The sequence below is a fragment of the Epinephelus lanceolatus genome, chromosome 10 (assembly GCF_041903045.1).
Source record: "Epinephelus lanceolatus isolate andai-2023 chromosome 10, ASM4190304v1, whole genome shotgun sequence".
Taxonomy (NCBI): domain Eukaryota; kingdom Metazoa; phylum Chordata; class Actinopteri; order Perciformes; family Serranidae; genus Epinephelus; species Epinephelus lanceolatus.
This window is the reverse complement of record NC_135743.1, coordinates 2083082-2110559: the sequence shown is the minus strand read 5'-3', so window position 1 is coordinate 2110559 and position 27478 is coordinate 2083082. Positions and strand designations below refer to the sequence as shown.

At 41.7% G+C, this 27478-nt stretch overlaps 1 protein-coding gene across 1 annotated transcript; it reads left to right on the top strand.

Annotated features, from left to right (window-relative positions):
- The first annotated feature begins 3987 nt into the window (after positions 1-3987).
- Positions 3988-27431, top strand: syt11b (synaptotagmin XIb). The gene is made up of 4 exons (XM_033641385.2): positions 3988-4269; positions 15996-16921; positions 19177-19297; positions 24241-27431. The coding sequence occupies exons 1-4, from the start codon at positions 4236-4238 to the stop codon at positions 24549-24551; spliced, it is 1392 nt and encodes a 463-aa protein (XP_033497276.1). The 5' UTR covers positions 3988-4235; the 3' UTR covers positions 24552-27431.
- The last annotated feature ends 47 nt before the right edge of the window (positions 27432-27478 follow it).

Genomic DNA, 27478 nt, shown 5'->3' with positions numbered 1-27478 from the left:
AACTGTGAGAGTATTGTGAGAGCAACCCTCTGTCACACCCTGCAGCTCAGGGCTGGCTCTAGCTCATTGGCTGCCTGAGGCGATATTGAGAAAATACTCAGAGTCTACATACATGCATTAGCCATGTGGCTATTTTGTGAATGATTAAAAAAAAAAGTAAATAAAAATCACAGACTGTTTTTATGACTTAAGAAAAACTTGAATGTAGGCATACAGGAGCGCTGTGTGTGCAATAGTGCAATAACAAATACATTTTAAAGCCACATCCATTCTGTGTAGCTACTTCAACATACATTATGTATAACAGGCACTAAAATGGTCTCAGAACACACTGCATTGAAAGTTTTTGGAAACAAAAAAACTAAAATATTTTTGTTAAATCTGTTTCACAAATCTCCCACTCAGAATCTACAGACACGAATTAGCTAAGATGAGATAAATAAATAAACAATTAAAATAAAATAAATAAGTCAATAAGAATCACAGGGCAACATCAAACTAAGAATTTTCAATCACTTAAATTTACTAAGTCAGTCCTCACCGTGTCAGACAGGGCTGGCCAGTCAGCAGGATCAATGGGTGCTCACCTGATGGTCTTGTGGACATCTGAGCTTGTTGAGGCTGATGGGGTGTCTGCAGGCTGTGGTGTAGCAGCAGAGCTGGTTGTGCCCGTTGCTCCTTAAACCGGAGATACGCGATTGATAGCAGAGACAATACACCAACAAATGTCTTATCTGTATCCATGAAATGTGGAAAGATTTCTCACTGATCTTGTCAGTGCATTGTTTGTCTTTTTTTGTTTGGAGTGTTAAGTTAAAGCAACTCTGACCTTTCTTGCATTTCACACAGCACTTAGAAAAAATCTGAACATCCACAACTCCACCTCCCTCCAAAGGCCTACTCCCCCCTCCTCCCTACGTCCTCATTACGTCTATGACAGACGCAGGCGTTGGCAAGGCAACGTTAGATACACGGAATAGGAGAGCGAGTGTAACGCTACAACCAAGACAGTCAAACGCAACCCCGGAGTTTTAAAACTCAACCGGAGTCAGTGATGACTGATGAGTTTTAGAATAAGGTTACAGTGCTAATGTTAGATCAGGCATGTCCAAAGTCTGGCCCGCAGACCAATTTTAATCCGCCCTCAGCTTGACTTTCAAAACATATCATATGTGGTCCTTTACACAATAATAGTTAATCGAGCAAGATCACTTGGCATTTTTACGACAGGACTATCATACACTACACTGTAGACAGGCATCAAGTAGTAACAGTTCATTAAAAGATAAAAATGGTTGCATTTGTCTCACTTTAAAAAAACAAACAAACTTTTGATGCAAGAATCAGTTGTTTTATCTGGCCCCCATTCAAAAAAGTTTGCACACCCCTGCGTTAGATAGTAGTGTTAACGTTACTAGTGAGTGGAAACGCGCAAGGAAGATAACATTAATGTTTCAGAGGCTACGCTACAGTAGGCTAACGTTAGCCATTAGCAACTGGATGCTGTGTTGTCATATATAGTGTTATAGCCCAGGGATTCTTAACCATGGGGCCGCGGCCCGCACTTGGAGTGCCATCTAAAGGGGCTGCGAAACAAATTCCGTTTTGCACCTGTGGGCCGTGAGGGCCGCATACTGTTATGTTGACACACTCAGTTACAATACAGCCTCCCACCACCAAGCGGTGGGAGGCTGTATTGTAACTTTTATTATTTTGAATGTATTTATCACCACATAATATTATTTGTCCAATTCTAATTTTTCTTATCAGTTTTTTGAGAGGCCATCCTTTTTGCTGTAACTTGAGCCTTTTAAAATTGTTGTTAAATATGTTCTTGTAGCACATTTGTCCCATGAATTGTTAGCCTGTTTGGCATCTTGACGGAGGTGTAGATTTATATCCACATGATAAATAAATGTTTCTGTGATGATCACATTGTATCATGTAATTTATTTGATACGTTTTTAGCTTATTAATTGGAAGTGGATTTGATCTAGTTATTGAATACAAATCAAACCAATAGTAAGATCAATTAAACATGTTAATATCTGAATGGGCCCCGGGCCACATTGTACAAGAAAAGTTGGGCCCCAAGGTCAAAAAGGTTAAGAACCCCTGTTATAGCCTATGTTACATTAGAGGCAAACTGAAAATACCTGTCCAGCAGAAACTCTGCGACCATCTCGTCCCTTTTTAGCTCAGGATGAAGCTGCATCAGTCTTCACCATCGCTCGAAAGAAGAGCCGATGTTCACCCGAGTTTTGGCTCTTGCAGCATCAATGTTACACATTGTGGTTACGTCAGTCCAGTCCGAGGCCTCCACGTGGGGAAGACATTCGGACCGAATGCAATGATTGGTCGGCGTTTTCTTAGAACCAAATGAGAATGCTATAATTATGAGTTTGTATCTCTGGTGGAATTCACTTACATTTTAGTGTGCCATCAGCTTATTAATAGCATTTTAACCTAAACAAAGAAAAGCGTAATAGAAAGGTAAGTGTCGCTTTAAGCGATGTAAACCATTGGCCACAAGCAAGAATTCATCTGAAGCATACTATGTTAAAATTAACGTAGCAGTGTTTTCAAATTGTGCCCACCTGTTCAGCTCCTGAAGGTCAATGTAGCTTATGCTAGATAGCTAGCTATCATTGCAAGCAAACTCCTTCTCCCAGAATATTTGAAACAACCAATGCTCTATTTCTAAATTTAGTGGTACTGCTTAGAGAAGCGGCGACACATGAGAACGTACTTTCCAAATATTCGTCATCTTGTGAATCATATAATTTTTGACCAGGCAAGGTTCTAGCTAGCGCAATTCACCAAGCAGGCTTAGCTTACTAATAATAGAATGCACCAACAATGAAACCAGTGAATGCATACCTCTATACTTGGCTTTCTTCTCCTCCTCATCTTTCCTCCGTTTTCGCCCCCGTGCACCTGATGGTATGGACCTCTTCATGTCTGAATTGACCTGTGCTCGATAGCTGCTTGATCGCAAACAGCCTCCCAAGCTGCAACCTCGCAACGTCAAGATACATTTTCATTTCAGTATTTTCTGTCATTTTCGATATTTCAACATTTATTTTCAACAGTATCATTTCATTCGTTAAAGTTGTTTAGTGAAAGAGACCCTGGGGTGTTGGTAGCGTAGTGGATAGTGCCGGTGCCCCATGTACAGAAGCAATGCCTCGCTGCAGGGGTCGCAGGCTCGACTCTGGCTTGCAACCCTCTGCTGCATGTCAACCCCCACTCTCTCTCTCTCTCTCTCACCCCATTTCAATCTGTCCTGTCCATTAAAGGCAAAAAGCCCAAAAAAATAATCTTAAAAAAAGAAAGAGGTCCTATGTTTAAATTTGTCACCCTATATCGACTATATCGCCAATGATATAACTGTCTCTGCTGCAGCTAAACCATGTTTGAGGTGTTACCCCAGCACTTGTCTTCCCTCTTGAGCCAGAAGCTGCTCTTCTCTGCTTCTTCACTTAGATCTTTCAGGTTCTTCTTCTGGCGTGTTCCTGTTACCCCAGTTTCCTTCAGGATGCAAACAGCTGATGTAACGGCAAAGCTGCAGCAACCAGCTTTAAGTGGGCAGATGACTGTTCAAAATACAACCATTTAAATCTGTACACCCCTCTGAGCCAAAATATAAAACATAGTCCCTCCCCAGTGCTTAAAAAATGATTTAACATGCCTCCCCCTTTTTGCACCACACTCTCCCCCCTTATAAATAATGAACAGTCCCTAATGTGTGAATTTCCCCAGTGTGGGATTAATAAAGTATTTATTATTATTATTACTATCATTATTATTATTTTTATTACTATTCTTTTTTATTTATTTATTTTTATATACAGACAGGCGACAGTGCAGTACTTGAGTAAACGTACTTGGTAATATTCCACCATCCTTTTTCCCCCTGCGGAGTGACTCGTCTGTCTTCTACGCCATCTTTGTCCAGTCTCATCGCGAGCTCCTCCGCGCAGCCTCCCTGCATCCTAGCGCGAGCATCACTGCGCACCGAGCCGAGCACCGACAGAGACACCGACGGCTCAGTCAGCGGACATATGAGGTCTTTATTCCCCGGGACCAGCGGCTTGTTTTCGGTGTATTTCTCTCCCCGTCGCCTCTCTATGGATGTGAAGTAAGGGCGGGGCCGGTATTCAGTCGGTGTCCTCTCCATCTCTCTGCTCTTCTTCCCGCTCCGTCAGGACCGTACCCTGCCACAAACCCACAAAATGGCGGACATCGTCGAGCTGGGACCCGCCTACGGTGAGAACCAGCCCTTTCTGCTTCTTCTCTCAGCTGCTTAACGTCGAAATAACTGTCTTTAAACACCACGGGTCTTATTTTTATATTGTTTAACCGTCATTACAGCAGGTGTATCGGACTGAAATGTCCTGTGTCATCTCCACTGTGTGTCTACACCCAGTTAATGAAGCGTTATCAGGCCAACACCCGTTATTTTATAGCACATAAATGATCATTCTGCTGCTAACTGTTATTCACCGTCGTTACCAGCTCGAATAAACCTGTTTACATGTGATTATTTTACAGCAGACATGTTGGATGAAACAATAAAGCATCCACCGTTTGGTGATTAAAGCTAATCAATAAAAATAAAACACAACAAGAGAAAATATAAAATGAACCTTTATTAAAAACTGAGATTCATCCGACAATAAATAAATATAACATCATTCCAACAGACGCGTCAAACTGGGCGTTCTCGCGCTCCGACGCACCGTCTGCCTCTCCCGTGGGGCCTCATCAGCGTGCGTGCGCGTGCCACTCGGGGTGGGTATCGGGGGTGACGTCATGTCTGTACCCAGCGCTGTTGTGTGGGGACACAGAAACCCGACGCACCTGCACATATTACTGAGTGTAGAGTATTGAAGGAGGGGCCGAAGGAAAGTAATGGACACACATGAAATAAAGATGTCAGAGTGATTATTGATTTATGTATTTATTTATTGATTATTATTCATTGGCCAGGGTGTTGTACGAGGCCTCCTAAAGTAGCCTTCGACAAAGAAACAGTTGGTAAAAACTTGTAAAACTGTGAACCCATCAACAAGAGGAAAAAAACTCGAAATGCATTTTAAAAACAGGAAAAGGACAAATGATTTTTAAACAGCACTGACAGCAGTAATGACATGTGCACATCTAGAGTGACGCTGAAAACATACAGGACATATTAATACCAGCAGGGACGTCACCAGAGATTTTGGACCCCATGAGAAGACATCACATTCAGCCCCCCCACCACAGGCCACGCAAATCCTGTTCAACACTAGGGCTGGGTAATATGACCTCAAATCAATATCACGATTAACTAAACATTTTACCTTGATTACGATAAATGAACGATTATTATGATTTTGTTTTTTGCCCTCACGGTTCACTGACATGACTCCAGTCCTGGCATCCCTGCACTGGCTCCCTGTTAATTTCAGGATCCAGCACAAGATTCTAACCATCACTTACAGAGCCCTCCATGGTCAAGCACCTGCATACTTGACGGATTCTGGTGTCCTTTCACTGTCCTGTCAGGTCACTGCGGTCCGCTGAAGGCCACCTACTTACTGTCCCTCACACAAGATTAAAGACGAAAGGTGATAGAGCCTTTAAGGCTGTTGCACCGAAATGGTGGAATGCACTACCTCATGAGCTGAGAGCAGCCTCTTCCATGGACATTTTTGAAAAGCAGTTAAAAACACTGTTTGTTTAGGCTTGCGTTCCATTAATTGTCCATTGAATCATCTCTGTATTTCGCTGCACTTTACTTTTTATTTGTTTTTGTGTATTTTACATTGTTTCTGCTTTTGTATTTTTTGTATTTTATCTTGTGAAGCACTTTGTGAGTCCTCTGTGAGAAGTGCTATATAAATAAATTTACTTACTTACTGACAATATTTGTACTGTAAATACAGCATTTATTTAGTGTGCTGCAAAACAGCTGTAGCTCCATTGTTAGTTGGTAAAATTTAATTTAATGTATTTATTTAACAGGGACAGTGCTCAGCTACTTAGCTGCACCAGAGTTAGCTATAAGCTCATTTTCATCTTTAGTCCCTGGGCAGGAAACACAGAATAATTTCTCTGCCTAAAGACACTGTTATAAAAACCAAAAACACAAATACAAAATAGAACATAATCATGACACAACGGCTTCAGCAATAACAATATAAGTTATTGCAACAATAACAACAGCAACCACAGTAAGACATAACAAGCTTTCATAATGTTAGATCATGTGTTTGAGTTCATGTGTGATGGTACATGATCGGGTTGATTTTATTTATATAGCAAGTTTTTAACACACTCAAAGTGCTAACAACATCAGCCCAGAAAAGAAGAGGAGAATTTAAAAAGAAAAACACAAGGCATATACAACAACGTATAAAAACATGCAGACATTATCATGTATGACACACAGACACAGAAAGAATACAGCAGCCAGTCACCACCCAGTTATCCCCATTTAGATTCATGAATATTGTATCAGTGTGTCTGTGAAGCTGAAGTGCATGTACTGATGGCCAGGTGCAGCCTGTGTCCAAAACATTGCTGCTGTGTCCGTCTCATTGAGCTCTGCAGCTTTGACGACATCAGAGCTGTTTTCTGTCGTAATGGCCACGAGGTTCTCTTCCATGAGGTCCCACACAGGAAGCATATTTCTCAGGCCCGGTGCAGTCGTCTCTGATCAACTGGAAAATATGTCGTCTGAGTGCATCTGTTACGCAGCTCCCATTCATTGTCACTGTAGTGCAGAGTGAGGCTGGAGTGGGTTCATCAAGTGCTGAACAGATCTTAGTTCAGCAGGTACCTTTTTACGACATGAGTTGTACATGTTTGGCACTGCAGTTTGACGATGGCACAGAGTGTCTTCGGTGGAGGGCTTTAATGAGGTGTTAAAACCCACCATGCTCCACTGTTGCTATGGGAGATGTAACCTACCCATCTTATTATCACACACCTCATCAACCAGCACCACACCACTGTCCAGAGCCTTTGCAGTATTGCACTTTTTACATTACATTTGTCACTTAATACTCACTTGTGATTTTTAAATTAAAACGTATTTATGTTTTGCTGATATGATGCAGTATACACTAAACTACCCATTAGTATACATGCAAACAGAATCATAATATTTTTATCATAACCTAAGAAGCTCATGTTTTGATCATAGAAATAATATGTCTATGGTTGTGATACTTTGAAAGACGTCATTCTGCTTAATGAGTGCTTTTTACTTTTGATACTTTCAGTACATTGTGCTGATTATACCTCTGGACTTTTACTTCAGTAACATTTTGAATCCAGGACTTTTACTCAAAATGGAGTATTTTTAAGATGTAGTACTTTTACTCCTAGTTAAGTAAAAAATCTTCTTTCACAGCTGGTTGTGACATCATAACCCAGATTTGACAGAGTGCTGCTGACCTCCTTCAGCTGGGAGCAGGACTGGTTCACAGATAGTGGGAGATACGGGGGAGGCAGGGTGCTGAGGGCACCACACAGGGACAGGGATGACTGATTTAGTGTGAATAGTTTTCTAAAAGTTTGCCTGTAATGATTAAACAGCAGCTTAGCGATGAGCAGAGTGGAAATTCACAGAATTACCTGTGGCAGTATTAACTGTGAGGGGAGCAAACACAGTCTGTTTCACTGTGAACTGAACGGGTTAACATCTGCAGTGACCCAAAGTTCTTTGTGAAGAATCAGGTGACACACTGTCACTCTGTCTTTTCTCTCTGCTGTGTTTCTTATTGTTTTGATACACATTCCATCGACAGGATGCTCAGCTCCACTGACACGCCTCACTCCACTCTGCCAGAGATTACCATCTGCACCAGGTTTGAGGGCAGGACCAAACCATTTCATTAAAATAGAGGGAGGAGGAGGCACTGCAGAGGCTCTCTGGGTGTTTAGCTCTTTTTTTTTAACCAACAATAAGAAAAGATAAAGAAACTATTAGTATTAGCTGCACATTCTGAATAAAATCTTCTGTTAATGCCAAGAGGTTAATAATTCTAAGTTCTAGTATTTTTTAAGGGCCCTTGTCAGTCATGGGCCCTTAGATTCGTCCAAACGTTTCTCCCCCATACCCTGTCAGTGAATAGCAGCAGCAAGAAAATGCTGACATGTGTATGTATTAATCATCCGTTCTACTAAAGATCTGTATGGCTGCACCAACAAGAATTAATATAATCTAAGATTAGCTCTAAGTAGAGTTTAGTAAAACTCGGCTTAAAATGAGTAAATCCAGCTTTAAAATGAAGCAGTGCTCTGTTGCACCATTAAAATGAATCTCAGTTTAGTAAAGCCACATTTATTTATTTAAACTGAGTTGAATTAATATGGACAAGAATTAATTGCTAGTTAGTGTGGGTGAGAATCGCCAGAGGACCCACGATACGATATTATCGCAACACTTAGGTCGTGATACGATATTTACTATATGCTGCGTATTGTGATAAAATATGTTGCGATGTATGACCTTTTTTTCCAACTGCAAATTATTTCCTCAAAGGAAAACTTTGTCAACATCAGTTTGACCTCTTGAGGTAAAGTTTTCAGTCTGTTCATCGACTTTAATCATTTTTATTGCAGCAGAATGTGACAGAGCAGACAGACTGACCAACACTGTCATAACACCTGTCTGAGATGCTGCAGACACCTGACAGACTGAACTGTGGGCAAATTTAACGCCCTCTGAGAGGACAGATTAAGACCTGAGACAAACACTTCACATGCAGGTGTCCTGCTGACTGAGGGACAACACACATGTTAGAAGTGTCGTCTGTTACAGGAGGTCTGCAGTGTTTGCTCCACTGTGACTTTGGTGTCCTGAGACAGTGTCTCTTGTCCTCTGTCAGATAATGTCCTGCTGTAGTTTGGAGGACGTGAGACAGCAGTCTCCTGTCCTCTGTCAGATCATGTCCCGCTCTAGTTTGGAGGACGTGAGACAGCAGTCTCCTGTCCTCTGTCAGATAATGTCCCGCTGTAGTTTGGAGGACGTGAGACAGCAGTCTCCTGTCCTCTGTCAGATCATGTCCCGCTCTAGTTTGGAGGACGTGAGACAGTGTCTCCTGTCCTCTGTCAGATAATGTCCCGCTCTAGTTTGGAGGACGTGAGACAGTGTCTCCTGTCCTCTGTCAAATAATGTCCTGCTCTAGTTTGGAGAACGTGAGACAGCAGTCATACCTGGGGTCACATGTTTTTAGCATGTAACAAAAGCCTTGGTTTTTAGCAGCGCTGTATGGACGCAGATCTTTCACAGGCAGTAGGTGATGGACTGTTATCTTCTTGGCTGTCTCACAGTTGGATGGTAGTTGTGTCGAGGTCAGTCTGTCCTCATATTTTTCCGTCAAACCCTGGCCAACCCTGGAGAGCCACTTCTCTACTTGTCCTTGTTGTTATGAGGCATTTTTAATGAGACGGTGACCAACAAAGATCCTCAGATATACATGACTATATACATGACTCATTCATACATTCATACATTGAACGTGTGAAGGATCTCAGACATTCATCTGATGTAACTTTACAGACGTCACTCAGGCCTCAACTGAAATGAGCTGCCAATTTAATTTGATTGCAGATCGAAAAATGTGAAGTCTATAAGCCAGTAACCATTTTTTTCATTGTCAGTTAATATGCTGATTATTTATTTGATGATCTGATTAATCGTGGACCTATACAGTGTCAGACATTATGTCATCAGAGATTTAATTTGCTGAGGAAAAAGACAGAGAAACACAGACCGTATTTACTTCTTGTTTTTGTGGTGGTGTTGTAGTTGAATGGTTGTTGCTGTTGTTATTTCTAAAGCTGTTGTGACATGAATATGTTATATTTTAGCAGAGAAATTATTCTCTGTTTCCCGCCCAGGGACTACAGATGAAAATGAGCTTATAGCTGACTCTGATGGAGCTAGTAGCTGTGCACTGTCCCTGTTTAATAAAATTAATAAATAAACAAACAAACCAAGGAACTAATGGTTTTTTTTCAGTGCAGGATTCAGTAAAATAACATGTTTTAATGCAGTTCTGGCCTCCTATTGGCTCCCAGCCAGCCAATGAAGAGCGAGTACTCTGTGTGATGAATTAAAGTTGCTGCTGCAGATCAGAAACTCTTCCTGTGACTGAGAGTCCTGTTAGTTTATCCTCAGTGTTACTCAGTGGACTGTTAAAGCCTCACAGCCTTGTGTGTGTGTGTGTGTGTGTGTGTGTGTGTGTGTGTGTGTGTGCGCGCGTGTGTTGCTAGGCAGCGAGCTCAGCTGCTTTCAGCTCTTTCCAAAACATGACATCATCTGATGGGGTCTGAATGAACGCTGACAACAACAGGAAGGAGGATTTTTAGGAGTTTGGGTTGTGATTAATGGAGCTAAAAGTCGATTTAATCAGTGATGTGTTAATGTCGTAGAATTAAGTGTGGTGATGATGTCATCATGTTTCATACATGTGATTAATGTGGAGCATCGTCACAGCACTGTACAGTTACAGGTGATTGGTGATTTGTTCTGGACGTTTTGTTCAGTCTTTTATTTCAAAAATTGTTTGATGGTTTTGGTTGTAGGACGGGCTCAGAATCAGCTTTATGTTGGAGGTTCAGAACTGTCACCTTAATTATAAGATTTCTCTCAGGAAGTGATGTGACGGTGTAAATGAGGCCTTAGAGTTAATGTTAAAGTTTGAAACAGTTTTAATAAAGTAGTGAATTTAGAAATACATGAATTCTGTTTTTTGATTTCTGTCATGATATCGAGAATCGTGGAAATTCACTGGTATTGGTATCGACTACTAATTCTGGTATCGTGACAGGCCTGCTCATGACATTAGATATTCTATTTAATGGAGAACAGGGGTGGGCGATATGGCACTAAAATAATATAATATTTCAGGATATTTTTGTGATATTCTTGATGATATAACAAGTTATTATTAATCAGTCATTTTAAAATATTAAAGTACATTAATTGATAGTAGTAATGGTTGTTTGCAGCGTTACACAGCTGATTTATTTTAACCAGACAGTTTATAGTGGATGAAGTTAATAATATTTATCTTTGTGTGCAGATTTTTAATATCAGCAGAATATTAATCAGTGATTCACCTGCTGCAGAAACAACCACACATTCCCTGTGAGGCTGATCTGAGGTCACAGGTCAGTCAGAAATCAGAACACAATCTGTTGAAGCTGTGAGGTGTATTTGGACGTTGGTTACAGTAAAAGTCAGAATCAGTATGTTTGTTGATAACAGTTTAGATGATTGATTGATATTGAGAAACTGAACTAAAATAATATCGCAATATTTCAGGGTATTTCTGCGATAATGATATTCTTGACAATATGACAAATTAGTAAAAAATATATATTTTTATGTGATGTAGTTTTACAGTTTACCTTCAAATATTCAGTAAAAACTAAACAAAAATTATCTCTCATTTCTTTAGTTTGTGAACAGCAACAGTAACTCAGAGTTAGATTCAGATTCTGTTACAATATTAATAGTTTAACTAAATAAAATCTATCCCTGGGATCTATATATATAAATCAACAGCTGATTTCCTTTTCTTTTTTTATGCTCTTCCATTTCTCCTCTAATCATCAGGCTGTAACCTGTGACAGGCTGTTATGAGACCAGAGCGGCACGCATCACATCACCTTATTCATCCCTACAGCAGGAAATACTTTTTCCCTAACCTGATATGAAGTGTGCGCTGCACATGTGAGCATTTTTGATGATGGCCTCCGTCCAGTCCTTTGGTCTTATCACATTTAACCATAGTTGTCTTTGTTTTTGTTGACGGGCAGTGGCGGCTGGTTTTGAGCCATGACTCCTTCTATTCTGGCTCCCAATAACACAACAAGACAAACACATTTTAACACTCCTATGGAGCCTACAGCCCTGTGGGGGAGAGGCAGCTGCACCTCCAGATGAGAACATGATGTCATTGTGATGTCAGCTCTAAAAGGGTCTATTTGAACACTAAATGTCGCTACTTCATGTTAACTTTGAATTTTTGATTTAACAGGCTAATTGAACTGGTTGTTTGATAAATACATTTCAGATTTCATCAGTTCGTAGTTTCGTTAGCCAATTCACATCCCTTGTCTTACATTAGGTGTTTATTGGAAGTGCTAGAGTACTCTACTAAGTTAGTGCCAGTACTTGAATATGGAAGTTGCTTGAAATGCCCCTCCCTAACACGGCCTTCATAAAGGACATCAACGTATCTGAGCAAACAGGTTCACCTGCAGACTGCAGAGGGAAGAGTCCAGGTTCAGACACGCATTAAAATAAAGCAGCCTGTAGGAGTTTCCAACATATTAGCTGCTGCAGAGGAAACAAGTTCAGGAAGTGTCTCCTGATGTCTTCACTGTGGAGACCATACAGACCAAAATTACAGCTGCCAGAGAAAATCATCAGGAGACAGGACAGAGACAGAGAGAGGGACTGATCACAAACGTTCTGCTTTAACGTGGTTATTTCATGTTTCAAAGACGTCCTGGACGAAGAGCGCTCTTCTTCTTCACATGATATCATTAATATCTCAGAGACACTTTACCTGCAGGACGAGAAAGAAAACAGCTGATTATCAGGGTGCTCTTATACTCAGGCCAGTACGGTAATCTGTGTGTGTGTGTGTGTGTGTGTGTGTGTGTGTGTGTCCTCGTGGGACAGATCAGTACAACAATACTCCTCTGTACGCAGCTAACAAAGACCTCCACAGACTCCTCCTCCTGCTCCTCCTCTTTTTCTGTTTTCCTCCTACATGAGCCCCTCTCCCACTCTCTCCCTATCTCCCATCTCCCTCCTCCTCCTCCTCCTCCTCCTCCTCCTCCCTGCCGCAGGCATCTCTTCAGTCCTCTGATGTTCCTAATGAGACCTCAGGAGGATCGAAGTGATGACATCACCGCCTGTAAATGATGTTACTGTTTTTAATGGTGATGTCATCCTGGGTGGTGTGGTGGTAAAAACGATTTCATCATCACTGACTCAGCAAGGGGCCAGTGGCTGTGCGTGAATAGTCAAATGAAACACTTACTAAACACTTTCCCCTGACCTTGATGGAAAACAGGAGGTGATGGAAAGATGTGATGGAGGATTTATAAAGACTTCAGAGAGGACAAGCAGGATATTAAGAGAGTCAGACTGCACTCAATCTAAACTCCGTCATTATGAGACAGCAAATGTAATTGTCCTGGGTCTGCCATGGTGAAACTGTGATGTACTAAAAGCTCATCCTGGATACTGCACCCTGTGCTTTCTCATCATGCTGTTTGGTGCAGGCTGTATAAACCTAATTACCAATGTTGGGGTGAAATAAAAAACGAAACAGGCAGCCGGTCACAAAGGTGAAACAAAATGGTCGCTCACATTTGCCCTCCTGTCCGCTCATATTTATTCACATAAATCCTAATTAGCATGATTGTATGGAAATAATGTGATGTTAAATTTATGCAAGATAGCATATTGTTTGTTTCCATGAACAGCTGAATGTTGCGTCGCTTTAAAGGAATTGTGGGATGGCATTATCTCCTTTCTGTTGGTAAAGGATGGTCGAGTTTATCCTTTGCTAAAGGAGATAAGAAAGGAAGCACTGAAGCACCTTTGATTCTCATTTAGAGAATTCAAACAGCTCTTATCATGGCTGCCACTTAGATACCTCTATTCTACTCAGGTAGGAACTTAACTAAAAGAAAAAGCACTATTCCACTGCAGCCCAGGACCTTTCTCTTCAACAGTCCACCAACCATAGGGTTGTGGTGGCTGCTATCTAGTTGCATTATGGGAAATGTAGTCAGGAGATCTCCCTCTGCTGCTGGGAGAGACTACAGCCCTGTTTCCTCCAAACCCTTTCAGTCCAGCACCTTTGGAACCAGCAGTAAGCCTTCAGACATGGTACCTAGACCCTCGGTGTGTTCAGACAGTCCTCTTAAATGTGGGCGGGGTTGTTGTCACTCACTGCTCCGTCCAGCACTCGCTGTATTTCCTCATCAGCGGTGACACAGATGGAAGTCTGCACCTGGTTTATCGTCCACAGAACGAGGCTGCACGCCCACATTTTCACAACAAAATACAACAGGCTGCAGTGAGAGTCTCTCTCCATGGGATATTTAAAAATAGCAGCTTTGTGCATTTAGTCCTTCTCAGGCAAGCTCAGGGGTTTAGTGTTGCTGTAGCCCACAGGAAGTGAGGATTAGAATATATGACCTTCACATAATCCGCTCCAAATTAATCTATATTTTTAAAGTCATTACTAAAAGTGTGTGTCATATAAAAACTAAAGTGATGGTCAAAGTTGTCACAGTGAAATTTAAGGTGTGCTGATGGATTCACGTCATCAACTCATGCATTGAGTAACATTACAAGTTAACGTTCCACCTTAAAAGTTGCCGGCAGTCGGCCCAGTGAATGAAGTTATTTTTTTCTCTTTCATTTTATAGTTGTAGTTTAATGATGTATGAACAGAGGTTACATAAAACCAGAGTGAGCGTCCTCTACTGACCAATCAGACTGCAGGGTTTCTAGCTCCACCTTTTAGTACCAGATCTGTGTGCTAGGTACCCCAACAGAGGGGGGACCAAACATGGGGACGCTAAGAAACGCTTCTGTTGGGACCATCCACAACTTTTACTGTAGGAACAGAGAAAAAATGTGACTGAACTGAATCATTAAACGGTGTTGTTAAAGTGAGAGCCATCGGCAGGGTTGGAAATGAACCTTTTTTGTCAACCTGCCACAGTGACTGTTGGATTCCAAAATCTAGCTGCCACTCAGTAGATTACTGTTGTGTTTTTGGCTGGTGACTGAAACAAATCTAGTAGTCAACTGCTGGTGTTAATTTCACACCCTGGCTATCGTCCATGACATCAACAGCAGTAAAGGCGCATATCAAAAACCTACTGCAACATTATATTAAAGGGACATTATGTAACATTTTCAGTTGTTTATTGGCAAAAATTGATGTCTGTATTCATAAATATGTCATCACTGGTGTACTATTACCTCCACCAATAATCTGACTTATTCTCGTAAAAGGAGAATTTCGTCTGTGGGGTTCCATTACGTTTCGCCATCTTGAGAATGCACCCGCCAGCAAGGGACATACAGCACCGCCTTCGGCGTTTTCGTTGAGAGCCAGGCCAGCACTGCGTGACTGAGGAGCCGAAGGAGAGGAGCAAGAGGCGCTTCACTACTACCCTGGCAAATTTGAAACAAAGTCCCACTCTTTGAGCATAATGCAGGATCATGCATATGCAGCATCATGGGAGACGGAATCCTTGTCGCCAAGAAAGTGCAAAAGGGAATAGAAAAGGCAGCGTGACCGGGGAATTAAAAAAACAAAGGCCCACATCGGGGTAGCCTTTCCCAGGTAGAGAGAGCTGCTGAGGGAGAATGGTAATGCAATCACAGGGGGTTTGTCAACTCGCGTCACGTGTGTCTGTGTAGGAGCCTGAATGAATACTCCATGTAGTATCGGATGACATGGTTTCATCAACGTTATCATAGCTTTTTGGTACACAGCGGCTACAGTTGTTGCAATACGTGTTTGAAATAGTGAGGCGCTAGAGTGCGCCATCTGTTTGAATGCAATATATGATTTCAACGTTAGATGGGAGAAATTCCTACGCACTGTGGCTTTAACAACTACTGTTCATAACTAGTATGTGATAATTATCTAATAGTGGTGAATATTACAGAGTTATCTTAAATCACAACACATCAATCTGCTCCTTTAATTATGGCTGTGACAGTTTGGTCCATAACATGTGAGACATTAAAGTATCTGAATTATTATTATGACATAATTTCTTAATATTTTCATCATTAAAAAAACTGAAGTTCATTTTTAACATTTTTGCCTAAAAAAACATTTCAAAAGATCAGCTGATCTGAACTGTTTAATTATTAATCAATGAACTGAGCAGTGGTTTGGTGTCTAACATGTCCCCTCTGTGTCTCTGTGTGTCTGTCTCAGCCATGTCTCCGGTCCTGGCGGGCTTCCTGGGAGCTGGTGTTCTGGTTTTGGTCGTGGTTGTTCTGGTTCTGCTCTGGTCTTTCTGTCAGCGCCGTTACCTGCGCGTCTCTGGACGCTACAAACTGCATGGCGACCGTTACTGCGATGCCGAAGACCCCCCCTACAAGTTCATCCACATGTTGAAGGGCATCAGCATTTACCCAGAATCCCTCAGCAGCAGCAAGAGGATTGTACGAGGCATCCGGCGCGTGGACCGCTCTGACCGTGACGGAGAGCGAAGCTGTCCCACCAGTGCCGGCACTGGGAGGGGCATGGTGCTGGTGGATGCAGAGAACAACATCCTTGACGTCCCAGGGCAGCTGCAGATGAGTCACCTAGTGCCGCCCGCCCACGGCCAGGCCCGAGTGGAGCGGGCGCTGCCGGTCCGTGCCGACTACTGCTGCCTGGACAGCAGCTCGGCCAGCAGCAGCCAGACCAGCAGCAAGACAGCCTCCCCCTTCACACCCGCCTCCTCGGATCCTGAGCCCGAGCCCAGCCTGGGCACAATCAGCCTCACCGTCGACTACAACTTCCCCAAGAAGGCCCTCGTGGTGACCATCGTCGGGGCCCGGGGCCTCCCCGCCATGGATGAGCAGGCGGGCAGCTCAGACCCCTACGTGAAGATGACCATCCTGCCAGAGAAGAAGCACCGCGTCAAGACCCGCGTGCTGAGGAAGACCCTGGACCCGCTGTTCGACGAGACCTTCACGTTCTATGGCGTGGCCTACAGCTCACTGCCTGAGCTCACGCTGCACTTCCTGGTCCTCAGCTTCGACCGCTTTGCCCGTGATGATGTCATCGGGGAGGCCGTGGTGCCGCTGAAGGGCGTGGACCCGAGCACGGGCCGAGTCCACCTGAGCCAGCAGATCACCAAGAGGAACATGCAGGTGAGTGACGGCGGTCAGCACGTGGAGAAGGTTAGCTACATCCTTAAAGGGACAGTTCACCTTTAAATCATAAATACATATTTTCCTCTCACCTGTAGAGTTTAATGTTTATCAGTCCGGAGTGTTCTGGTGTGAGCTGCCGAGTGTTGGAGAATTCAGCCATAGAGATGTCTTCATTCGGCTCCAGTATAACAGAACTAGATGACACTGGATCAGACTCGGCTTGTGGTGCTCACCCTGTCAGGGATGGGGATCGTTAAGATTTCAATGATACAACTACTCTTACCGACACTGCTCATCAATCCGGTACTTTAATGGTAATGCTAATCGTTTCTTGAGGGGTTTTTTAAGAGAGAACACTGAAACAAAAAAAGAACAGAATTAACACTGCTTTACTTTCTATGTATGTAAGTACAGTATATAAATTAACATTCTGCTACAGCATTGTTTTGAATTCAATTTCAATTTTCAATGTTCTTTATAAAGCCCAACATCACAAATCACAGTTTGCCTCAGAGGCTTTACAGCAGACAGCCCTCTGTCCGCTGACCCTCACAGTGGATCAGGAATAAACTCCCTAAAACCCCTAACAGGTAAAGAATGGTAGAAACCCCAGGATCCTGAATGAAGTACTGTCATGGACTCTAACATACCTGAGGTTGGTGAGGTAACAGGAGATGAACTACAAGCTAGGTGGTCGAACACGGTGTATTACTCCGCCTGTATGTGATGAACTTTGAGTAGATGTTACCAAAAATTGCTCGTGTCTCTGCCCTCACATGCACAGGTGTTGTTGAAGCAGTGTCAGCATCAACTCTTGTAAAGTATAACCATACTTCAGAGCACTTTGCTCTCGCCGCCATCGTCACTGAGAGCAGGACCACTTTGTGTGTGTGTGTGTGTGTGTGTGTGTGTGTGACACAAAGTGTCAGAGCTGGCCCCGCCCCTCACACATGCAGCAGACTGCGACACAGGCAGCTCTCCTCTGGGTTGAATAGTAAAAATGCATCAGTGACAAATGTCTTAATCTTATCAAATTACAGATGGACTTGGTGAGATAAAAACTGTACAAGATCACGTTTATGTAACCTAAATAGACAAGAAAAATATCCTCTGAATTTCTCCAATACCGACAGCAGAACGCTAACGTCGGAGCTTATCAATACTACAGTCTTTAATAATTTGGGGTTTCGGTACCCATCCCTAGTCTCGTTCCAGAAATCATGACCCGGTTGCTCAAGATAATCCACAGACCAAAACAGTCAAACATGTATATTGATTAGTGGGTGAACTGTCCCTTTAAAGTATTATTCTGTAGTTATATTTTGTAGTTCTGTGTTTAATTTCTATCAGATGGAGTTACACTTTGTCCAGTTTCAGTAATGATCCATAAGTGTTGTTGTCCAGCCGGAGACATGTTAATCAGTTAATCAATAATTTGTTCATGTGAATGTTGCTTTGAACAGAAGCATCTGACTAATGAGTAAAGTCAATATCTAATGGAGAAAACAGTCTTACAGATTATTTCTGAGGTTCAATATGAACCTGCAGCCAACAGTTATCATTATTATTATTATTGATGATCATCTAACAACATGTATTGATTCTTTTCAGTGGATCTGTTGTTTAATGTTCAAACTAAAGCTAAAGAAGTCTGTCTTTATTTCTCAGAGATGTTTTTTAGTCTCACCAATGTCTCAAAATTCTGTAAAGACGTTAAAGTGGTAAATTCCCAGAGGAAGCTCAAACTGGTGATCGTGTTCAACCTGAGAAAAAAAACAAAAATGTGATTCATTCCATTGTGACTTCACTTAATGTGAAAACACTCCTCTGTGTGTCTGTGTGTTGTTGTTATTGTTGTCCCGACTCTGACTAAGTGATGGTGCCGTCAGCAGCTGTGTGTCACCATGGCAACAGGCTGGTCTGACCTCAGAGCGGTGGCTATAATCCACTGACAGTCTGTCTGAGTGACAGTCCCGCTGCTGTTGTGTGTTTATCAGGTTAAAGTCATGAACATACCGATGAATAAAATAAGCTGCAGTCTCACTCTGAAAGGTGCTGATCAGCTGTTGTTGTGCTGACGTCGTCTGTGAGGGTTTAAAATGTAAAATAAAAAACACAGAAACAAACTCAGACTCAGAAGTAAGGTTTTAAAATGCAGGACTTTAATTTGTATTTTCACAGTGTAGACTTACTGCAGTAAAGTGTCTGAAAGTTGCTCTGCAGAGACAGACTGAATGTGTTTGTGTTTTCAGTGTGAGAGTCGTGGAGAGCTGCTGGCGTCTCTGTCCTACCAGCCGGTGTCTCATCGTCTCAGCGTGGTCGTCCTGAAGGCTCGACACCTCCCCAAGATGGACATCACCGGCCTGTCAGCAAGTGAGTCGCCCTCTGCTGGGTTTATCTTGTTTAAAGTTTACAGCGTTTCTTCCTCCTTTTTCTTTGGTTGACACTTTTCCTGTCTTCACATTTAACTTTATTGTTAAATAAACACAGACTGCAAACATAAAACAAATGATAAAATATGTTTCTGTCAGTCAGAAGAACACTGAGACTGTATGTTCATATTTTGAAGGAATTTAAATGATAGTTTGTAAACAAAATGTGTTTAAATGAAACACTGCATTATGAATATTATGAATATACTTCCACTGATTATTTAGTGGACAGTGATGATTTATGGTCTAAAATCCAATCCAAAAAGTAAAAATGCCAAAATAAAATGTCCACAAAGTGAGCAGTTCAGCCCACCTGGGCTGACGTGGACTCACCTGTTCTCTGTTCCTTCCTCATTGGACTACAGTCGACCCTACCTGAGTGACGTACCTCAGGTCATAACCACTTCTTACTGTAAAACTACAACTTTATTTTCTGTAATGCCATATGTTTTTCTTCTTAAAGTACTTTAATTTCATTCCAAAAGTCAGAATATTTTAAGAGTTTAATTGAAATTCAAAAATGATGGTGTTGAGCGAGCTAGCTTGCTAAGTTAGCTAGCTCAACCCACATGGACTCACTTGTGCGGGTGACATGTCCCCTCCTTGTTGGCTGATGGTGGAAATTCGGAAATGCGCAAGTTGAAATTCGAAATTCGCAATGCGCAAGTTGAAATCGCAGCGACGAACGCAACACAGAGAAATGAACCCACACACACACACTCATCACACACACCTGAGTGACATACCTCAGGCAGGACTTGAACTCCAGTTTCCAGGTTGCTAGTCCAGATCCTTCCCACTGGACCAGGTGAACACAAAGGACCAGAGAGTTGAAGAAGAAACTTCACCTTCATCAGCATGAATTAAATCAGATATAAGACGACATGATGCGGCCTCCTTCAGCTGAACGACATGTTCACTTGGAAACTTTCCACACTTGTTTTTTGGACCTTCAAAAAAAATTTCTGGATTGTAGTTTAAACCATTTCCATCTCTCCTGTTGAGTGTTTTAATGGATTATATGTGAGGTTTAATGGAGACAAAAAGTCTCTTAGATGGACCTTAATTGTTCAGTAACATTAAGGGCTTCACCCCAAAGTTGTTTTCATGGATAAAAGTCTAATTCTTCTCTGTGAGACTCAGATCATTCTTACCACCCTGGACAGCTCAGCTGGTAGAGAAATAATCTTACAGTGTGAAGGTTGTGGGTTCAAATCCCGCCCTGAACTTTTTTTAATTTCTTTTGTTCCTTCTGTGGACCCTCAGACTGTTCCTGGTTCAGATTGTCAGGTTCATTCATAACAGGCTTTTTACAATAAGTAACACCTTAATGAAACAGTCCGGGGCCAACTGATGATGATGATGACAGCGCTGCGTATGGTAGATGGGCTGGCTTGAAAACACCCACATGTTATGGATTCACAATGTGTAGAAAGTTAAGATTTATAATCCAGGTATTGGACTTATATGCTAATTTATTAACTGTTTGGCACTGAGTTGGTGTGATGAAGATCATTTTATCAGGGAATAACTGGTAGATGATTTGCTCTCATCTGTAATATTATGTGACTTCATTTCTTTTTACTTGTAGGGCCAGTTTAACACCTCAGTAAATTTCAGGACCTTGTTATCAGCCCCAGTTTTATCTTCACACAGCTCAGGTGCAAAACACTGAGGAGATGAACCGAAGCTGTAAAAACATTTATCAGACCTCTATATTCGTCTGATTCAAAGAGAACTACAACTAATTGGTCTAATTGGACGATTCACTACTCTATTGAAGGTTAGGACCTCCACACAGTGTTTGCATCAGTCCCATGATTGAACCACTAGATGGAGACATACACAATGTGTTCACACTGAGGGCTGAGAGGAAGACCTGCTGCAGTTCGTCCTCCATGTTATGCTAATGAATAAAGATGGCTGGAATCAGGCCTGGGCACTGTGACAAGATTATTGTTAAAACCATATTGGTAAGCTGCAATAATGGTCGTCACGGCAACAGTTTTTAATTAAAACCATTGAACAGGAAAAACAGGATCAGCTCACATAAATAAATAAACATTTTTGAGGGTTTAAAAAAAACTTAGAGGGAAAAACCAAGTTTTCTAACATGTAGTTCATCTGAGAGGAGATGACATCATATTTTGACACAAGTACAACAAGAGATAACATCAAAATTCAGGGCTTCAGTTTTCAGTTGTGTTCATGACTAAAAAGTCTTCTGTATGACACTGAGTTTGTTTCTCAGCATCCAGACAGCTCACTTTATAAAGACAGAGTGTCTTCGTCTGATGGTTGTGGGTTCAAATCCCATCTGGTCTGTTTTGGTTCAGTTTGACAGACACATTCCCGACAGCTTTTCACAATAAGAGACACCTTCATGAAACAGTCCTGACAGACAGAAAACAGCACCTTAATCCATTTACAGTTAACATGTTAAGGTGCAGAAAATTGAAATCAACATTACAGGTAACAACACCTTAATTTGTATGTCAAAGGGCAAAACTTAAAATTGTGCCAGGCAGGATTTGAACCCACAACCTTCAACCTATAAAGCTCTTTCTCTACCAGCTGAGCTGTCTGGACTTTGAGAGAGGTGGAGATGAATTGAATATCCCGAAATAATAGCTTTTGTATCCCTGAACACACCTTTGGGGTGAAGCCCTGAATTTGATTTCAAAATTACGTTCCTATGAAGGATTGTTGTCCCTTAAAAAAATCCTTAAACCACGCAGATAATCCAATAAAACCTTCGGCAGGAAAGACAGGATTAACTCTAATGTAGGACAGAAACCAGAAACTTTTTGAAGGTTAAAACATCCAACTCGAGAAGATAATCAAGTTCAGCTGAAGGAGACCGCATCATGCTGTCGTTCATCTGACGTAATTCATGCTGATGAAGGTGAAGTTTGTTCTTCATCTCTCTGGTCCTTTGTGTTCACCTGCCTGGAGGATGGTCCAGTGGGAAGGATCTGGACTGGCAACCTGGAAGCTGGAGTTCAAGTCCTGCCTGAGGTATGTCACTCAGGTGTGTGTGATGAGTGTGTGGGTTCATTTCTCTGCGTTGCGTTCGTCGATGCGATTTCAACTAGCACATTTCCAAATTTCCGCCAACAAGGAGGGACAAAGGAACAGGTGGTTCAGCAGACCTTTTGGATGTCAATTAATCTCTTAAAATATTCTGAGATGTCTGTGAAGTTTAGATATTGTAGTTTTTGAAGATTTCATAAAACCTTTCCTGCAGGAGATAACCAAGTGCAGAAGGTTTCTGACATGTTATTCAGCCCAGAGGAGACTGCTTCATTTTATATGAGACTTTGTTCAAGTTCATTGTCTTCATTGTGCTCAGTGACACTCTGACAACAACAAAAAGAGACATTAGCCACGACAAACAATAAACAAGCAACAATGTGCAGTTTATATTGATGCATCAACTGTTGAGCAACTTCACTGCCTGAGCAAAGAGGTCTGTCACTGATTTGATACTGCGGTAATGTTTTTTTTTTTTTTGAGGGAAGGAGTGAGAACAGAGTGTAAGAAGGATAGTTGGTGTCCTTGATGATGTTTTGGTTTGTTGTTTTTTTTTGCAGCGTGTGGTGTCAGTGTCATGAAGTTGTAGTTCTGTGCCAATAATAGCCCTGATTTTGTTGCCAAACCACACAGTCACACAGCCCGTCAGAACAATCTCAGTGATGCAGTCACCAGAGTTCACTGGAGTTTTGGTGCTCATACATTTTAAAATGCCTCAAAGTGCAGTGTTCATCTCCTTGTAACTGCCTGTTCAAAGCAAAATGCAGCACCGTTATTCTGCCTCACCATTATGTATGAAAGGTACAGTTGCTAAATGTGGCCACAGAGTTGTCTCGCCTTTAAGCCGACAGCGAATGTACAAATAGCACTGAATCAACGTCTGTGTAAAAGGGACAGCTGGCAGGACGGGACAGTGTGACGTTTTGACAGCTTATGTCACAAAAGCACTGCAGACACGTATGTTATATGTCACGCTAGAGGCCGATGCTGTTGTGTTACATGTCGTGCCTGTCACACCTTTCTTGTTTTCCATGATGTCATCATGCTGTTAAAATCACACGGGAGCGACATGATGCCGCCGACATTTGGTTCTGTGTAAAAATGTAAAGGCAGCACAACAACAGGACTCTGTAGCAGCTCTATAGCGCCATCTGTGAGATAAAAAAAAAACTTCTGTTGGGCTTTGTGGAGGACGCATATCGTGATATATATATTGATGTCCAAAAAAACCCAAAAACCTTTAATTTATTTTTTATTTTGACACAAGACTTTCAGCCTTAAAACTTGCCTCTGTCTGCCTCTGAAGCTGGGAGAGATAATTCTTTTCATACATGAAAGTTTACTGAAGATCTTGTTGGTTGGATTAAACATATTTATTTATTTATTTATTTATTGTACACACACGTAAAACTGCATAAAATCCAATAAGAAATGAGTCCGGAGACACAGGATGATACAAACGGATCTCCCCTCATCATAAGGAGAAAAACAGACAATTATAAAACAAGTAGGAAATGTGGACAAAAGAACTTAATTAACATTATACAGAAAAATACAACAAAAGATAAATGACAACAGGAAGTACACTGAGCTGTCAGTGAAAAATCATCCAATAAAAACCAAGAAATACACATAACACAGTGCAGAGGAAAAAAGGGAAAAATATATTTACATTAATGCTTTGGGACATTTTATTGGCAAAACAATGAATGGATTTGATTAAAACAATAATCAGATCAGTGTCGTCATGGTTTGTTGATTTTTTGCAGTTTTATTGAAGTGTAGTTTGTAAAGTTGGTTTTGAGAAGTTCCTCATAAATCAGTGTTGTTGTTTTGTTGTTTCCTCCTCAGATCCGTACGTGAAGGTGAACATCTTCTACGGACGTAAGCGCATCGCCAAGAAGAAGACCCACGTGAAGAAGTGCACCCTGAACCCGGTCTTCAACGAGTCCTTCATCTACGACATCCCACCCGAGCTCCTGCCCGAGATCTCCGTGGAGTTCCTGGTGGTCGACTTCGACCGGACCACCAAGAACGAGGTGCTGGGCCGCCTGCTGCTCGGCCTCCACAGCCCCGCCCCCTCCGGAGCCTCCCACTGGAGGGAGGTCTGCGAAAACCCCCGCCGGCAGATCTCCAAATGGCACAACCTGAGCGAGTACTGAGGGAGGACCGCCAGAAACCAGCTGACTCCACCCACCGGCTGGGACTCCACCAGTGGACCCCACTGGGAAATAAAAACTCAGTGTACAGCACACACACACACACACACACATATATATACAACACATACAACACACCCACACACACACACACACACGCACAACACACACACACTGTTGTGATCATAGTTAAACACTCTCTCTGTCTCTACTCTTTCTCTTTCTTCCACCACGACATTCGCAGTCTGATAAAAATCCTGCAGTTCTTTAAAGAAAAGAAGATGAGCTGTTTTTAAAAGAGAAACCATGAGTCCATTTCTCAGACTGTCCTCATGTCTCCTGGCTGTCCATGTGTGTAGACGGGGGGAAGGAATGCTCACATATCATTTAAAAAATAAGAAAAAAAGATTCCCCTCTTGCTGTTGTTGTCATGCAGTTCATCGCATGTCTGTCCCAAGAAAAAAAAACAAAGCAAATGAAGAGCTGCTGACTGATCGACAGGAAGACGGTTTAAATATTCACTAACACTGCATTTAACTAATATATCCAATATAAATACTCCTCATTAGGACCAAATAAGAAACTGCTACAAAGCTCCCACGTCTCGCTCCTGATACTCGACCACATGATCCAATATTTGACATGTTTCTGGGGGTTAACGGAGGTTTTAGTCGGCAGCATGCTCCCTGCCTCTCAACGATCATCTTCACTCATCGGTCCCGCAGACTGATCCCCGATCCTGGAGGAGGCGGAGTCTCTGTCATCGCCCTCATCTTAATGTGGATTTACAAACTGTGGTTAACATCAGACGCTGATGAATCAAGCAGACTGAGAGACGATGTAAAATACGTGTTTGTAACATGAATGATATTTAATTTACAAAATCCTCGAGATGCTCTGATGGAAGCAGGAAGCAGCTGTGGCGGCTGATTGAAACCTGTCGTCATGACTTCATTATGTCGTCGTTATCTGGACTGTGTCACAGAAATCACTGAGTTTGTTATCTGGAGATAATGAGACAGAAACATTTTGATATGAGTCAATACTTTCTCATCACAATTAAGTATATAGACGACGACGTAATCAAACCAAACACAGACACTTTGTGTTTTATCTTGACATGATGAAGTCTTGATCAGGGGCGCAAAGTTCTGGGAATATTCAAGGTGGAAACTTTCCATGGGAATTAATGAAGTGTAAATATTTATATAATATTTCCTCAGGCTGTTTTCACCACGTCTCATGTAGATAGAAACAAACCTTTGACCATCACAAGCAGACATGACTTTAAAACAGGAATGAAAAAATCAGCTTTATAGCTTCTTTGCAGATGACATCACACATTAGTGTCCAGACTGAGGCAAAGACTGAACCCTGCATTAATGCCTTTGGTTTTTTATTTTATTTTTATTTATTCTTTTACAGCTGTTTCATTTTGTCAAATTAGGGAAAAACAACCTGATTTTTAGATGTGGATCAAAAACCTTCATCTTCAGTCCAGAGGAGCAGAGTCAACTAATGTCAAACGTCAAATACGTCTCGCATTGGACGCAATCACAATGTGCTGTGACGGCTTGTTTTTAGACACACTTTAGACTTAACAGCGTTTCACCAAACTTCTGTAAACGATTGATCCAGTAGGTAGAAAATAGTAGCTAAAGTAAGCTAATGTTGGCTAGTAACGTTAGCCTGACAGCAGTGAATCCATTTACAGATTTGAAAAAATGGTGAAGCAAAACATAGAAGCTCACGTTGACATATTAATACAGTTATTATTATCATTAGTAAAATGTTCGAAAAATGTTAATGAAATGTCCAAAAAATATTATTAAATTTTCAGAAAAAAATGTTATTGAAATTTCCGAAAAATGTTAACAAATGATCGAAAAAATGTTGACAAAATATCGGAAAAAATATTTAATAATATGTCTGCCAAAATGTTGATAAATGTCTGAAAAGTGTGATTAAAATGACCGAATGAATTATTAATTTTGTTATTTTTTTTCTGTTAATTTATCTTCAGTCTAACTTGTCTCAAACTGTAAGAATCACAGGAGTTACAGTTAAATGATCAGACTTTAAACCAAAGTAATCATTCAGACCTAGTTTTGCTTTTTATGTGTTTTTACCCCCAAATAAATTCACTATTAAAAGGTCTGATTTTTATATTTAAATTGTGCAGAATTCCCAGAGTTTAACTTCCTGTGGAAATGTTCCAGACACGCAGCGACCCTCTGCAGCCGTAGAGTCGATGTTTACGGGTGTGAAACGCCGTCAGCAGCCACAGCTCCTCTTCGCTTCCGTTCTGTCTCATTTTGTGTATTTTCTTTGTCGTCTGTCTAACTCGGTTTGTGAAGGATTTCTCCCCGTGAACATTTCCCTGCAGAGATGATTTCATCGGCCTGCTGGTGGCGCTGTTGCAACTGTTTTCAGTTCATCTGAGTGTGTTTTCTAAAGCCCAGTGGATCTGTGTCAAAGTGAGGTTGAACTTGGTTTGTATACTTGTTCTCCACAGTTCTCTCCAGACGCACACGTTTAAGTTAGTCCACCTTAAATCTGCTCATCAGGCCGACAGCTCTCTGAATACCTGGTGTAAAACCTGGAGGTGTAACGCCGCCGCAGACAGCTCATAGAAACAGCTTTATTATCAACACATGAAGAAGAAGAAGAAGAAGTCATCCTTCACGCTGCTGCGGGCTGACGCACTGACTGACTGTAGATTTGTACAGATATGAAGATGTTTGCTGGTTTCCTTCCTGTCTGATGTCCTCGGAGCTTTAGTGTGTTTGAGCGCCCCCTGCTGTAGACCCGGATGCTAACCTCTGTGTTAGGTTTGTTAACACTAATTGGACGTGCAAATAAAAAGAACAAGTTAGCCCTGAACACCTCGTCTGACGCCTCCTTTGTTTAACATGTTATTATTAATGTGA

Excerpts from the sequence above, each read along its gene's own strand:
- syt11b (XM_033641385.2), top strand. The coding sequence starts at position 4,236 with ATGGCGGACATCGTCGAGCTGGGACCCGCCTACG. Across the intron at positions 4,270-15,995 it reads CGAGCTGGGACCCGCCTACG|CCATGTCTCCGGTCCTGGCG; the intron begins GTGAGAACCAGC and ends TGTCTGTCTCAG. Across the intron at positions 19,298-24,240 it reads CATCACCGGCCTGTCAGCAA|ATCCGTACGTGAAGGTGAAC; the intron begins GTGAGTCGCCCT and ends TTTCCTCCTCAG.